General features: G+C 41.1%; 1 protein-coding gene across 1 annotated transcript; it reads right to left on the bottom strand.

Annotated features, from left to right (window-relative positions):
• Positions 1–761: 761 nt before the first annotated feature.
• Positions 762–8,875, bottom strand: gucy2d (guanylate cyclase 2D, retinal). Its single transcript, XM_041051552.1, has 18 exons — positions 8,014–8,875; positions 7,604–7,905; positions 7,143–7,515; positions 6,942–7,026; positions 6,743–6,854; positions 6,456–6,575; positions 6,280–6,360; positions 5,860–6,036; positions 5,608–5,764; positions 5,349–5,498; positions 4,798–4,946; positions 4,522–4,685; positions 3,121–3,313; positions 2,588–2,762; positions 1,917–2,015; positions 1,204–1,298; positions 1,031–1,113; positions 762–846 (listed from the first exon to the last, which is right to left on the bottom strand). The coding sequence occupies exons 1-18, from the start codon at positions 8,873–8,875 to the stop codon at positions 762–764; spliced, it is 3,462 nt and encodes a 1,153-aa protein (XP_040907486.1).
• Positions 8,876–17,062: the final 8,187 nt, after the last annotated feature.

Raw genomic sequence — 17,062 nt, 5'->3', positions numbered from 1 at the left:
ATCTGTATTTTCATAATTATCATTAGAATAAGTCATTTAAACTAAATTTTAGAGCATATTTTTGTCTTTAGATACACTAAACTGAACTGACATGTTTGGATGAAACAGACCTATCAGTCAAATCAACACATATAGGCCTATCATAGTAGTGGATTCAGAGATGAATAGTCCAGCAGCAATAGTTTCCACCCTCAAAGTGTTCATGATGAAATTTTTCCAAAATCTCTACAAAGCACAAAGATCAGTACAAATACATACAAGTACACCAACAACCATAACTCCTTTTTGTGGACACATCATCATAATTCCCTTTCATTAGGCCATTGCTGTCTTCTAAGACAACACATTTTGAACCCGTAAATCAACAGCAGTGTGCACATTATGCTGCATGTATCTGTTTTGAAATAAAAACAACTGTTAAACAAATACGGACAGTTGTGTCCTTTTGGCTCATTTGTGCAACTTGGTGCCAGAGCTTATCATGCCACCAAAGTGCTAAAGCTATGAATGAGTAGAATGATAATCTCCAAGAAAGATTTGTTTAGCCTAGAAATGATTTTGTCGAAGTAGGAATTTCCTTGTCACTGGTACAGGGTTTCATTTTGAGCGTAGCACAAATTATAGTGGGTCATAGTGGAATCATAGTGGATCATTTAAGAATATAGCACGCTTCACTTTTCATGCACACAGCTTTCACACAGTCTTTCACTGAAAAAAAACAACAATGTTGTTCTGGAAAATATTCAGTGAAAAACATCTGGCTAGCCCATCTTCTTCTGTCGATCCAGAAATTTTTGTCTTCTGTCAACAGGTATCTCATCTAAACCGATACCATGATTGCTTCCCCTGTAATGAGAAACACACCCTTTTATGTACCATAACTGGAACACGGAGCAGAACACAACACCATTTGATTACATTAAGTTGTGCTGCAATAATCTAAAATTACACAGTATAAATGTAGTGTAAAAGATTAAACACCTCAAATCACATGTGCATATATGGAGGAATAAAGAAAATATTCTTTTACCCTTGAAGGTCTGGAGGAATAGGCAGAGGCTTGTTGAAATCTTCCCTCCCAACCAACCAATATGTGTTTTCAATACCTTTTCCCTAGAAATAAACAGTCATTAGCCTTCATGTGCTGCAGTAGGTAGATTGCATATCTTCTGTATATATTATGATTTTTCTCATTTTGTTTACCTTTAACTCTGTCATGCCTCTCACGTCAATTTTGTATCCCAGCTTCAAGCTGTTCAGGACATCAACTGTGCTTTGGTTGACATGGATTCTGTAAGCTTTGATCGCAAACAGAAAAATTCGCATTTGCACACTTCAAAATCGGGTATATATAAAATTGTTTTAAACTGTTTTGGCTTCTGAACTTTCCAAGGTTTTATCTGAGAAATTTAGAAAGTCAGATAAAGTCATTTTGCTGTTAAGCCACTTGGTGGCAGTAGATTACCCCTTATGAGTTTGCTCCTAACAGCAAAAATACAGTATGGTCATGCATAAAACCATAACTGCTGCTGAAACCGCCACTGACCAGCTGAAAACAGAATAGTTTCTTTCACTACAGTATGATCTTCTGGGAGCTCCATGAAATATGAGAGTTTTATTTTTAAACAGGTAAAGTGTACTGAGCAATACTTAAGTTTATACTTAATTTTTTACAGCATGCAGAGGGTATTTGAGGGTACTCGGTCATTGACGACATTTATACTGAAACTTCAAATTGGCCTCTAATTCTGCTGATAGTCTTAAAAGATTAGTAAGGACTGTTCACTCAAAGCCCTGTTTAGCCCTAAGCACCATGCACACAAACTGCCACACACCTGTCTTCTCAACCACTATGTCAAAACATAAAAGAGGAGATCTGTCTGGTCTAAATGATAAATAATACATGAGACACTCACGCAACCCTGTGGACTCCATTCGAGATGCTGTGTTGACAGTGTCTCCAAACAGACAGTACCGAGGCATCGTAAGACCCACTACTCCTGCTACAACTGGGCCTGCATAGCATACAAGAGCACACACATAGACACACACACACAGAGGTTGGGGTGCTTTGAACAAGATGCCTTTCTTCTGCAAACAGTATCTTAAATTGTAAAATACTATTCATTGTGACACATGACTATAACTCTGAGGACTCAACTCTAAAAACAGAATTTATTCCATGACATCAAAACAGCGCACTACCACCTCTGTGTGCATAAAGAAATTCATAGAACAGAGTTAGAAATTCAGATATGCACTGTGTTAATTGGATGACAGGACCCTAAGTGGATAGAGTTTCACTGTTCCAGGAATAAGTTCCAGACAAGGATAAAGGAGGTAAAAATACCTCCTTGCCTTAGCAGCTTAGTGTTCCTGGATTCTTGTTCCTCTGCACTAAATTAACTTTTACTCACTCTAAAATGGAGTTTGGATTTATTTCCCCTACATATTACTCATTACACATGTATGTGTAAAATAACTTCTTATGGCAAAGAATTCTTCATGTGCAGCATTACTGTTAGGTATCATGATGGCTAGAGTAGTTTATCACAGCACAAGGAGGGCATGTGAACATGTTGCTCACCAGAGTGCAGCCCAATACGGATTCTGACTTTTAGCTCAGGCATGTGCCTCATCTTGAAGGTCCCAATGCAATGGAGGATGTCAAGAGACATGTTGGCCATTTCAGCTGCGTGACGGTTGCCGTTCCTGGTGGGAACTCCTGATGCCACCATGTAGGCATCTCCGATAGTTTCCACCTAAAAAAATATGAACACAAGAGTTGAACACACACACAGGTATAATTTGATATTTTTCTATCAACATCCATAAAAAGGACAATACTGCAAAGTAAGTCTAAGGAATTCTCTTAATAAATAATTTATACAACATGTACAGGAGCAACCTTGTGGTTTTGGCAACAACAATATAAAGAATCCTGGATCTAGTTTCTTCTGACGTTTTAAAGTGTTCATCTAAATACATTATAAATATGTGTCTATCATTATGTTCAAAAATATAGAAAGAAAACTAACAAAAAAAATACTAAAAGTGTGCTATGAGTAAAAGTGAATAAAGCCAAAACAGTAAAAAAAAAACGTATAATGCAACACTCACCTTGTAGACATCATGCAGCCCAATGATAGCATCAAAGCATGTGTAGAGGTCATTGAGTAAATCGACCACCTCGATGGGCTCACTGAGAGCTGAGATGGTGGTGAAGCCCACGATGTCACTGAAGTACAGAGTGACCTCACTGAAATGCTCGGGTTTGACGGGCTTGCCTGTCTTCAGCGCCTGGGCCACAGACCTTGAGGGAGGAAGATGATGAGCGGAGGACAGTTAAAGTTTTCCCACAGCTCCCAGAGACTGCTGAGAGGGACATCTCTAAAAAAAACAGCTGGTGTCACCATCTGCTCCTGAGTGCCATCCCACCTGGACTTTTTCTGTAGCATTCCCTGTCTTATGTTAAAGTGACTTACCTTGTGTGTCTGTTGTGTTGCATTAGTTAATTAGTCTGTAGTGTATTTGTTGCCTTGTCTTCCCCCTTTTCAGCTGCCACAGTGTTATGTTTACGTTAGTTACTGTGTGCTTCGTTCCCTTGATCCTCATGTTTGCTTGTATTTTGACCTTTTTGCCTGGTGGCCTGTGGATTTTGATTCTTGCCTCTGACTTGTTGGATCTATTTGTCTATTTTGGACTGCCTTCACTGGTGTTCACCCCTACCTACCTCACCCTCTCATACGTCTTTTATTTTACTTAGTTTAATAAATCACTGAACGTCAACTGCCTCCCTCTTGTCTACACTGTAGCATGGTAGCACTCCCTCCTCTCAATACGCAGTTAATAGTTAAATATGGAAAAGACGCTTCTCTTTGGCACATCACAATTAACAGCATTCTTTTTTTTATTTGATGTGACATTGCAAAGTATATTTATTTTGTATGTGGCAGAATGTGAAAAGCACAGAATGAGTGCATGTAAAATCTAAAGGAGGTTTTAATGATGGGATTAAACAGGTGTCAGATTATCTCAGATCCTTATCACATCCTTATTGTTGGCTGCAGCGAACATTCCCACAGATCCTGAATGCAGAAGAACTAAAACCATATACTGGTGGACAAAATTTAGATACAGAGAAATACATCATGGCTGTGTTTTGTTTTTTTTTCCAAGAGATGACAGCTATGATTCAATAAACTCTCACAACTTTTCCCCTTGATTCAGATACATTCAGATTGTGCAGCCTGTCCTGATCTCCATGGTGCCTGAGAAGTCTGAGAAGTCTTAAGATCTCTATTGTATGTCTCAGTCTGTACAAACATAAGTTCTGATTTTGGTTCTTGATCGATCAAGTATCACATTGCTATTGTAATTGCACTGACGCTATACAGGTCTCCAGAGGCTAGTGCTGCTCTATAGCTGTGCTGTGTGTGCAGAGAAGTGAAACATGACATCACATGGCATCACAGTTTTATCTGGTCTTCCATGTGTCAGTGAAAGTTACGGAACACTCACCTGGGCAACATCTGAGCCACCAGGTTGTCAGTCTTTTGTCTCTCCACCTCCAGCTCCTCTGTCCTCTCTCTGATCAGATCCTCCAGGTTGGAGGAGTACTGTTCCAACATCCGCAGCATAGAGTCGATGATGTTGGTCTTCTTTCCCTTGGTAACGCTCTTGAACTGTCAGATGAAAACGGGAGGGAACAGGAGTGTCATCTCCAGCTTGCTACTTTAGTACAGAGAAACAGTATAAGGAGGAGAAGACCTGTATCAGAAGGGGTTTTTTTTTTACCTGTTTGAAGATCTCCTCAAAGTTCGGCCTCTTCTCTGGCTCTTCGCTCCAGGCCTGTTTCATAATCTGTATCACATCCAGCGGGGCCTCATCCACTGACACAGTAGGCCGACACAAAGGAGGAGGCTCTTTGAGCTTGCTGATAATCTCTGTCAACACATGCCCACAGACAAGAACACAGAGATGTTGGACACACAGAAATGCACAAAAACAGACAGATTTTGTGCAGCCGGTTACATCAATTAGCTGTGAGCGTCACTGCTGATAAAAAGCAGACATAGTGCAGCATTTTCAGCAACAAAACTAAAATTTGTCACTATGTTTTCTGTAATGTGGGTGGACAGCAACATTATGCCCACAGGTCACTGGCCTTTTCCACAGGTGGAGGACATGAAGGACAGGATGAACATTTCAAAAAGCTCCTACACAGACTTGTCAAAAATATTTTGAAGTATAAAAATAAATCTTTTGGAGAAGTCTCCAACACCTTCTATTATTTAGTTGTTTCTTTTCACGTTACCACCCTTTGGGGTTCCTGATACACCACTCACCCTTGGGAGGCATGTCTAGCATACAGAAAGGTGCAGAGCGAGAGATGACCTCCTGCATGATGACGGCAAAGCTGTAGACATCTCCAAAGAAAGTTCCCCTCCTCCTCTGGCTAGAATTTCGCAGCAGCTCAGGAGCCGTCCAAAGCAAATCTTTTTATTGAAATAAAAAAACATGCATGCAACCATTAATGAACAAACAAAACTGTATATATGCATAAGCAAATTCAATAAAATAGTCTGTGGATGCACATAAACTCACCCTCTGGCTTTTCCTCATCAGTGTCAATGCTTTGGCTTATCAAAATTTCGTTGAACCCATAATCTGTCACTTTCAACACAAAACGTCCGTCGACCACACAGTTGCGGGATTTGAGCCGTCCGTGGATGATGTCACGATTGTGCAGGTACTTCATTCCCTGATGACAGATGACAGTAGAAAATGGGTGAAAGATTAAATAAAACATAGTAAGGTGGGAAATGAAACATGAGTAGGTCATGTTGTCTCTCCTACCCGGATCAGATCCATGATCAGGGAAGACTTGAACATCCAGTCAAGACGCACATCCTCGTTGCTGAGCAGATCTTCCAAGCTGCCCCTGGAGCAGTGTTCAGTCACAACACCAAAGATCCCAGAGTCGAAGAACAGGCCCAGGAACAGATTGAGATTCTCGTGCCTCATGTCTCTGAGCTGAGGGGAAGAAAATGCAAATATCAAAGCTGTGAACTGTCAAGTTTGCAGTTTGTACTTTTACAGTGCAGTCAATACTTTTTCAACATCTCTGTCTTTCGTTTCAAATTCAGGATAATCACAGATCCAGACCAATGTGTATTTTATGGTTTCTGGCAACAATGGAGAGTCAGTGTGCTAATGATGAGTGACGTGCCTTTGCAAAAAAAATAAACCTTCCCGTTCCTAAACTAATTCTCTTACTTTGATAAAGACAAACTCAGTGTTGCTGTTGACACCCGATACTGATCCAGTGGGACATTTCTTCAACCAAACCCAGTCACCCTGGGAGGTAAACAGAATGGCACAGTCAGTAACATCCAAAGGCATGAGCTCCAAAACAGGAGTTTATTGAATGTGCCGTGTCAGACTCGCCTCACCTCAAACACGGCAACATTGGAGCTGTCTGGCGTTGAGGCCAAGTAGCTGCGCCCTGACACAGAGTGGTGAGGTGTCTTCATATCCACCTGGCTTTTCATGATACTTTCATCATTGAGCTTCTGCTTACACACACACACAGTTCAAAGAGGACAGGTCAGCTTGCTAGAGAAGATAATCTTTTACAGGTAAACAACTTTCATGCATAGCATACTTGCAAAGTATTGCACGCACAGCAGAGAGTAGCAAATCACTGTCAGTATTGTCAGAGATTCAGCACAGAACTGACCCTTTTGCTGACTTGCGTGTTGATGAAGACCAGGTCATCAAGGGTCAGAATTACTTTATTTGATCCACCATTACCACCACCTCCAAGGCTGAACCCAATCCTGCCGCTTCTCCTAAACAATCATGATGTGTTGTTAAAAAAAAAAGTCACAAGACCACACTGGCTGATATGTCAATCTTTGAAATTCTGGCGTACATACTTGAAACGAATGAAGGTGTTAACTCCAAAACCAGCCAATGAAATGAACACAAGGAAAAGAAAGAAAAAAGTAACTGAATCCAGGCCTTTAGGAAGAAAAAAAGAGAAGAAAAAAAGACAGTTTGAACGCACTGATTTCAGGAATGTACACCACACCAGCTCATAGATACATTTCCTGTGATGATGGTACTGACGCACTCACCTCCAGTACAAGCAAAGTAGGGGCTAAACCAACAGCTTGAGTCTCTGTAAGGCGTACTGCCTGCAAAATGGATCGAACGACCAAGGTACTTCAAGCCCCCGATCCTGGCATTTGTATGAGCAGCCTCCAGAGCATGAGTGGAGTAGAGAGAGTTGCCCATGCCACTGTAGTCCAGCACTACATAGCGAGCCTGCATGCCGTCACCTGACTTGCTGGCCCTCAAGGGCTGATTAAAGCCTTGAAATTCAAAGCCGCCCTCACTGTGACCCAGGATCTGACCAGTTACCCAGCGGCCCCCTTTGGCGCGTGCCTGCTCAGCAGCCATTGCTGTGTAATACATCATGTTGTAGATGGTGCCAAAGAATGGAGAAACCTGGCAGAGGAGACAGTGATGAGATTTGAGATTTGTCATCACTTTCGACTATAATTTAATAATTACAATACACAGAAAAGAGTCTTACCTCCACTGGAGGGGTGCTGCTTCGGATTTCATAGCTATCCTGAGCATCTTTGAAGGCCTCATAGAAATTGCGTTCTCCAGAATCCACAGTGATGGTGAGGACCCCGTCATAGGCTTTCCGCAGCTTGGTGTCATTGCCAAGAGAATAGTAGAATGCATCATTGTAGGGTAGTGAGTACAGAAGAGTGTCGTAGGGTATGAACACATAGCCGCGGTCGATCATACGCATGGCCAGAGCTGTAGTCAGAAGCTGGTACTGGGATTGGCCACCAATCAGGACAGAGGGCATGCACATGATGACCACTGTGAAGAGAGCAGGGTTTAAAAATTAATTTCTTTCTTCAGTCATATGGAATAAAGCAGTGTGGAGGTTCTTTTAATCTTGTTAACATTTTTATATATGAAACTCACCTCTGACCCGGTCTGCTTCTCTGACTTTTGACAGGGCTCTGCGAGGCCCATCTTTGTCGGTCTCCATGGTTACCACAGGGTTGACAGGCAGCCCGAGGGCCCTTAGTGAATTGGCCAGCTCGTGTCCTGTGGCTTCCCACAGGTCTGTCTCTTCTGAGATTATGGCCACATGAGCCCACCGGAAGAACCGCAACACAGCGAAAAGTACATGGGAGGACAGTGGCAGAGGCCTCAGGAAGGTGGGGTACATCCCTCCCCTTTTCATGTCAGGTTTGAGGCAACCCCAGGAAAGAAGACCAGCATCCCACTCCTTTGCATACAAAGCAGCTGAGGAACAGTATCCTGGGTTGGCAGGGCCCAAGAAAGCAGCACCATAGCCTTCCAGTTCACCAAAGCGAGCAAGGGCACGGGATGACTTGCAATCCTCATTGATCAGCGTGTAGTCATACCAGTAGCCTTTGTTTAAGTAGGGGTCCTTGTTTATGCGGGTCGTAGCGAGACGGGCTGCCAAATCAGGAAGGGCTTTAGAGTATAAGAGGTCACACGTCCAGGGTCCAACCAGGGCGATCTTGAAAGTGGTCGCCCAGGCTTGACAGGGCAGAAATGTGACCATGAATAAGGGAAGAAGGAACCAATTCCCCCACCAGCTCTTGGAGCGTTGCACAGGGGATGATGGCAACTGTGGTTTTGATGACAATGACGATGATGATGTTGATAATGATTCAAACAGACTAAACCCACTGCAGCTGCTTGTAACCACCGTCCCTATATGTCTTTTTCTCTTGACATTTACTGAGTCATGCTGCCATCGTGGGTGGTAGGACAGGTTGTGCAGAAAGCGAGGGTCTCTGTGACTTGCCATTTTCTCACACAGCTATTCCGATGCTCTGGACACAGAAGAGGAGTGGAGAGTTGATAGAGATTAGTGTGACAGTGAGCCTGTCTTTGTGGATGGGACTGTCTCCTTTGGCACTCAGCAGGCCTCTAGTCCAAAGCTGGACAGGCGACGACACGACCCATCACTGCCTCCAGGAATAAAAGAAAAAAGAGGTGGAATGAATTAGAAAATTTTGAGCATGACAATACAATACAAGCAACAAACATCTCAGGGCTTAAACCGTCTCCAGGATACAGACATGATCCCTGACCTGAACTTACATCTTCCGTGAGCTGAGCTGTTTTGTTTAACAGAACGTGATGTTGAATCTTATCAGCATCCATCTGTCTCACTGAGGACATGGTGCCCAGAGTGCCTGTGCTGTTACTTGGAGAATTAATGGCATGTGTGTAGCAAGCTGATTAGTTCTATCAAAGCCACAGAGTTTAAAATCAGTGCCAAGTAACGTGGGGTCTAAATCTGGCCTTGATGTCTCTATTTGATCTTGGTATCCTTTTCCCATGTAAAGTCAATCTCTTGAGATCTTCTCAGCTGTCCATTTCTGGACGATTCATCAGTCTCCCGTCAGATTCTTGAAACCCACGTCTAAATTTGTATCAGCTGACAGGAATACAGTGCATTCAGAAAGTATTCAGGCCCCTTTTCTCATGTTTTGTTGTGTTGTAGCCTTTTGCTAAAATCAAGTAAATCCATTTTCCCCCCTTAAATTTACACTCAATGACACACACAATGACAAAGTGAAAAACAGAATTTAAGAAATGTTTGTACCTTTCTATGCAAGGACTCACAGCTGACAATAAATTTCAGAGCAAAAACCAAGCTATGAGGCTGACAAATTGTCTACAGAGCTCAGAGACAGGATTGTGTTGAGGAAAAAAAATTCTGATGCATTGAAGGTCCCCAAGAGCATAGAGGCCTCCATAATTCTTAAATGGAAGAAGTTTGAAACAACCAGGTCTCTTCCCAGAGAAGGTGGCCCAGCAAGACAGAGAAAAACAGGGGAGAAGGGTCGTAAGAGAAGTGACCAAGAACCCAATGGCCTCTCTGGCTGAGCTCCAGACTTCCTGTGTCACTGCAGCACTCCACTGATCAGGCCTTTATGGCAGAGTGTACAGACAGAGGCCTCTGCTCAGTGAAAGACACATGAAAGTCTGTTTGGAGTTTACAAAAAAAAATCACCTAAAGGTTTCTCAGATTGTGACAAGATACTCTGGTCTGATGAAACCAAGATTAAACTGTTTGGCCTCAGTTCTAAGTATCATGCCTGGAAGAAACCAGGTACCACTCATCACCTTCCCAATACCATCTCCACAGGTGAAGCATGGGGGTGGCAAGCACGGCAGGGAGAGAAGGCAGGGTTGAGGAAAAGCTGAACAAAGCAAAGCAAAGCAACATTCTTAATGAAAACCTCGTCCAGAGCACTCTGGACTTCAAACTGGGTCAAGGGTTCACCTTCCAATATCACAGTGAACCTAAGCACACAGTCAAGACAGCACAGAGTGACTTAGGGACAACTCTGTGGATAACCTTGAGTGGCCCAGCCAGAGCCCTGGCTTGAGCCCAACTGAACATCTGTGGAGAGACCTGAAAATGGCTGTCCACAAATGGTCCAACCTGACAGACCTCGAGAGGACCTGTTGAGAAGGCTGTGCCAAAGCTTCAACTAAGTACTGACTAAAAGGTCTGAATACTTGTGTCAATGTGATATTTCAGTTTTTCAGTTCTTTTTAATAAAATTTTGTGGGGAAAAAAATTTCTATTTTTGCTTTGTTATCATGGTGTATTGAGTGTAGACTGATGAGTGCTAAGATTGTCTGAATTCTTTATGAATGCACTGTATCTCAACATTGAATCAGCTTTTTGTTTAGTTTGATTACACTGACGTTTCAGGTTATTTTAGAAAAGACAGCTGGTTCCTCACAAACATCTTCAAACCTTAACTGAATTTAGAGATTTTTATCATTGAAATACAAGGAAACAGAAAAACATGCAACTGCATGCAAATCCAATTCAGCTACTGCTTAGTCTAAGTTGTACCAACTTTTAAAGACTAAGCTTCCATGTCTATGATCTTCAGCTGTTCAGATTCTTACCACTTCATGAGTCAACAGTTTCATGATCTGCACTGGTAACCTACAGCATTTTATGGTTTGAAAACCTACTTTTAAAATACTGTTTGTTACTGTTTGCTACATACTGTACATAATAAAACACAGCTGATGTCATCCTGTGTTCACATGTATACTTTTTAAAAATGGCTGCCCACGTCCAAAGTTCTGATGTTGACAGAGTATTCTGGTCAGAGGCCTGACCAACATGACAGCTGCAATTCATTGTAAAATTCAGAGCACTGCAAAACTGAGCTTGGAAGAAATAGAAATGTTCCATTTATACAATATTGGTTTATGAAGACAAGTTAAAAACTTATGCCTGAAGCTTAAAATACTGTCTAAGTCTAATTGAAAAATTATTGATAACAAAAAAGTGAAAAGTCTTTGTTTTGTCCTCATCAATGTTAGTAATTTAATCCTTTTCCAGAAAATTTTGAAAGTCTGTATCATGTATGAAATTTAATGAGGCCTGTTCTGGGTGAAGCTTACATGAAAACCAACTGTGGATTTCAGTGTTTAAAACCTTGCATTTTTACAATGCAAAACACCACAGAGCCTGGTTCATTTCTATGTCTTCAAGCTGAAATGCAGCAAGCAAGCAGTGGCTAACAAGATTCCTAAAGCGGCTACTGCTGACAGTGGCTTTTCAGTTGCTAATAGGTTAAGAGGAGCACTGACTAGAATACTCTGTTCTAATGTGCTGCTGAAAATAAAAGGTCAAATCATGTTAATCCCTCAAAACCTTGAGGGATTAACACATAGATCAATGATTTTTAAGATTCAGGCAAATTTGTAAAGGGATGAACCAGTCTGTGGTGTTGCAACAGCTTCGCCTCTACAGAAGTAGTTCTGCTGCAAAACAGATCTGAATATAACCGTGATGAAAGAGCTGTTCACATTTACAAAACCACACCTATGTTACCCTTAAGGGACAAGACATCAAATAAAACAGATATAAGAAACAAATCTGACCTGGAGCAGTTCTTCTACATAGGAGCCATGTCAGTGTTGTCTGTAGCTGAATAGCACCATCCAAGCATCCAAACTCCAGGTGGATTAAGAATACAGATGTATACAGCAGGAGCACTTATCTTTCGTCTTTTACTGTGAAAATATACCATAGGTAATCCAAACAGCATGAAAAGTTAAAAAAAAAAAAAATCGATCAAATTATCTCCACTTGCATCCAAGTTCCTTAAAGAAAATGCAGAAAACGATAAATCTCCACATTTCCAGTAGGTTAGTCCAGTTTTAGCTCTTGCTGTCCCTGTTTCGGACCGGGACCCACCCCAGGACAGTGAGTGAGAAGAGGTGCAACCTTGATCCTGAGTTTGGAATGGCAAAAAATAGATATGGCAGAGAGCTGGGGAGAGATAACAGGTAAAAGCAAGGGAATGACTGCGAAGCTTTGACTTCTTAGCCCTGTTTAGCTTTTAATCCATACTAGTGAGGGAAGAGTGGAGGGAGGGCTGACGGGAGATGAAGAAGAGGGTGAAAGTAGAGGCATTTTTTACCCTGCATCCTTTCAGCGTTGTGGACAGAAAGGTGCTGATGTGGCAGAGAAAATTTCACAGGTTCACAACTGTCCTAAAATAAACTAAAACAAGTCTTAAACAGCATAAGGCCGATTTGATTTGTGGATTCAGCTGCTATTTTAATAGCAAGAACTGGGAAGGACTGTGATGAAAATTGTGACTTAATAGTCGTGATGAAAATTGTTAAAATCCATGGTTTAAAGGTACACTTTCAACCTGTTATCCTTATAAATTGCTATAAAAGTGCCTGAAGAAAACAAATATATATATATATACATTAATAAATCAACTTACTTGTACAAACCAGAACAAAGAAAAAATGCTCTAAATCATAGAATTGCATGTAATCACCAGGGTCTTGGAGCTAGTGCAGTGATTAAGACTCCTGCAACTGTTGCCTCATATAACCTGTATGTAGGTTGTTCAAATCCTTGAAACCTTCACTCATGTCCTGTTCCCTTAGTCTTGTACAGTGGCTAAAGATGCTAACTGAAAGTTAGTATGACTAAGACTTTCCACACAATAAAGTAAATTCATTTTTTTCTCAATAATCTGATCACTGATAGAATAGCAGAAAATGTTTCTGATTAATAATAGCTTTTCTCAGATTGACAAATTGTGTAAAGCTATCCTTAACATGACCAACTTTCTTCACATCCTCTGAGGCCTCAAGCCCCCACTGACATCTTTGTAGCCTCCCTCCTTTCCTAAGGTTCCTGAGGCTTCAGATTCTGGGCAAGATAATATTCACAGGCCAAGGGTCAATGTGAGTACCTTACATATGGGGAGCTATGCTAATACGGGCATAAGAACTATGTGAGCTGGAGCCAAGGGCTGAAAATATCTTGTGGTAAGCTACTGAAAGTCTGGTGTCTTTTGTCCTGGCAGCATGTACAGTTCACTGTAGCACTACAGCTGGAATCTAAGCCTGTGAGGGGGGAAGGGAACTGACACATTAAAAAAAAAATAACAAAGATGCTCCCAAACAATACAGGAGGCACATTAAAACACACACCTACAATTTTTGCCTCTCAGATTCATGAATATGAAGGTGATCTACAACATTCGGAGGTGTGAGGACATGTTTGTTCTTGTCTGTCCTGTCTTACACAGTGATAACAGCCTTGTTGAAGTAATCAGATTAGTCAGGTGAGGCTGTGCTAAACTGATCTGCTGCCCGCAAGCCTCTTAGTGACATGGCTAACGGTACTGACAGAGATCACTTCAAAGCAAGGTCAGACATGCAGCAAAGAACCAGCTTGGCCTACTACAGAGACAGCAACACAGCACAGTGCTTAGAAGAGGATATCAGCATTTCTGACCTGTGATTTGCACATTGCTCTTAGCCTCAACTGTCATTCATCTGTGGCCAAAACCAAACCAAGAACCACAGTTGTATAGGCAAAACATGTAAAGTTACATTGCATTCAGTATTTGTAGAAATATATAAGACTGATTTGACTTGAAGCATAACAAACCACACATGTTTTTGATTTAGTTCACTAAGAATTGTATTTACTTTTTAACCTAAATCTATCCAAATGCACTCTGTGTACATTTTAAAATTACATGTCTGTCTGTTGCGGGACAGTATAATACATGGTCACATGACTTGCAAAGCTGTGTGATCTGACGATTTATAAGTACCTCTCTCTCGGAATTCTGTACTTTCTCCAGGGAAGCTATTTGTCAAGGTTAATTAATCAAACACAAGAAAAAAACCAGTGGGAGGAGCGATAGAGGCGCTTAGACATTTGCCTCCTCGTTGACCCCACTAAATTGATCAGGTGAATTAATTTGGCCGCTTTCCACAGTGACATCACTCTGTCTTTCCAGGATCACAGAGTCAGAGCTGCGTAGGAAAGCAGGGAGTCCTCCTCCTGCACTTGAGACTGTTATATAAAGTGTGAGTTGGGTAATAGGAAACCTCCTCTCACTGTTCTTATACACTGGCCTCAGAACTGGACTCGTTCCCTGTCAGTTGTGAAAGAGTTGAGATCAGAAAATGATCAGGAGAGGCAGGATATTTTCCCCCACAGAAATCTTCAAAATGTAACTTAAAAATAAAATAGAAATAAAAGTTTTGAAAGGTTAAAGTAAAAACTGAGAAAATACGTATTATACATTCACTGATGAAACAAATGAAAAAATCTTTATAGGGCCTCACCCAAACTCTTGGAAAAAGGGGTGAAAAAAACCCACACACTTAAGCTGCACAACCTGACAAGAGAAACTTATTAACATAATGATACACAACAACATAATACCATCATACAGAAATATGTAGTAAATAAAGCTGACAGACTTCACATCCTTATGAAGGCAGTCAAACAGTTACAGGTCTGTAGCCCTTCACTTCCACCACACACGCCACTGGATGAACTGTCTCATCCTTTGAACTTTTACTTTATATAATTTTAGATTGTATTATATCTTGTGTTCATGTTCATGCTTACACTGGTATGTTCTGATTGTTTTTTCTTTGACATTTAAATAAGGATAATAAGAAATGTTGAACAACAACAAATTTCACTCATGCAGAATTACATTTACACATTAATGAGTGTCGACTGAGCATCTCTGCCACCACAGATTACTGTCCCTCTCTGTCAAATCCAGGTCCAGCTGTGGCCTGTTAGGTCTCTGCAGCACCCTCTGGTGGTTGATGGTGGTCCTCTAAAGTGAACTTGTCATATTAAGAAAACAGAGATAGACTCCAGGTGACTGCAGACCCTCATCTATTCATACATCCCCATCTCCTTGACATTTAGCAGTTGAAAGACATTTTTCTGAAGCAGTTTTTATGTCTTCCGCTCTGGGCGTGGGGCCTTTTAGTTAACAATTAGTATTTACTTTGTGGCATTTACTTAAGAGAACATTTATTTAGTAAAATGCTTGTGGGGAGAATTTGCACTACATTAACTAAGGCCATCAAGATTAAATAACAATGTAGATGTCTACTGAAGGCTCCTGTGCTTTAGTGGTTCACGAAGTGTTACCTAACAAAACTGCAATTCATTTTCATTTAACTGCAATCAAATGAAAATTACCACAAACTACAGTATTTGTGACATGCTGAACCTGGAGCCCTCTGACCCCCCTGAGGCAGTTCTCCATTTTGCCCTGTCAGTGATCTAGATTTTGTAACTGCTAAAGAAATTTGTAATGCAACAGAGCTCTCTCAAGAAAAAAAATCACAAGGACTGAATCTGATAGCAACAAGTCTGCGTAGTAGTTTGTTGGAAAGTCCTCAAGTTACTTTGTGTGTCTTTGTTCATGCAAGTCAGCATCAGCTGGTTGAATCAGAGGAAGGGGAAATGTCTCGGCTGTTAATTCATGCACACAGTGTTCAAGGTTAAGAAAATAAAAGCCTACAGGACCTTAAAATAAGTGACTTCAAGTTTACAAAACATGTGAGTGCCACTCAAAAACACTGAGCCACGATGACAGGAAAGGTTTATCAGAGCAGTAGAGTAGAATATTTTCTCATCACTTGAATCAAGGTACTGTACAGTGTACAACTGGAATTTCTAGACTATCACAAAATATTATCACTCAGACGTTTAATCAGGAGCATTTTCAGGTTTATCGATGTACAGACACTGATTTTACATGAGTGGGTAGGACTGTTTCTGCTTACACTAAAACCTGACAGATTGTAACTGCAGCAAAGACTTATCAGCTGTTACAAATACTGTGTCGTGTTCACAGCTACGTTATTGTTTTTATCTCCACTGCAGCTCCTTTAGGAGTCATAGTTTTGTTTTGGGCTTTTGTGATTAGATGGAAGTGCTACCCGCGTAATGAAGACCTGTTATTTTACTGAATGTGCTGTTTTGGCATCATGCTACGTCCCACAGTTAAAAGGGGCAATCTACCAATTTTACATATCAAGTTAGTCATCATGGGAAGCATCACTCAGCCTGTGGAAACATCTGTAAAATGTCTTCTGTGGCATCATAGTGATGGAATTAGGGTTATATCAGCTTGGAGTTTGACACTACAAATTTATGCATGTCTGATTTATGAATTATTGCCATGGAGTTTGAAAGATATGGGAATTTATTACACAGGATTATTTAATGAAAGACACTATCAAGCTGCATTATGGGACTTTTATTACCAAGTATTTTTGGTGTTTGACCCAAACTAGGGTTAGGGTATTTTAGTCTTAATCTTAATACTAGAGTATTCAAAAAAGCACAGCTTTGCGTTTTTAGAATAAGTTCTGTGTGGCAAACATTTCTTTATGGGAAATAAAAGTAACAACAACTGTAGAAAATCTTAGAAAAAGGGTCTGCATTTCAACAGGACAGTAGCTGTTTTCTAATTATCATTTAATGGTGATTTAAAAAGGTTGAAACTGTTCCTTCAGTTCAGCCTGCAGGGACTTTGTAAGGTTCAGGTGCACTGTGTGTGTCCAGGGGCGTTGCTTTCTCTGCCAAGCTCACCCTCATGACACAGTGAGAGGTGGAGCAGTGTGGGAGGAACACTGTGTGATACAG

Source organism: Toxotes jaculatrix, chromosome 12, assembly GCF_017976425.1.
Source record: "Toxotes jaculatrix isolate fToxJac2 chromosome 12, fToxJac2.pri, whole genome shotgun sequence".
Taxonomy (NCBI): Eukaryota; Metazoa; Chordata; class Actinopteri; family Toxotidae; genus Toxotes; species Toxotes jaculatrix.
Note: the sequence above shows the minus strand (reverse complement) of the source record. Positions and strands in the feature narration are given on the sequence as shown.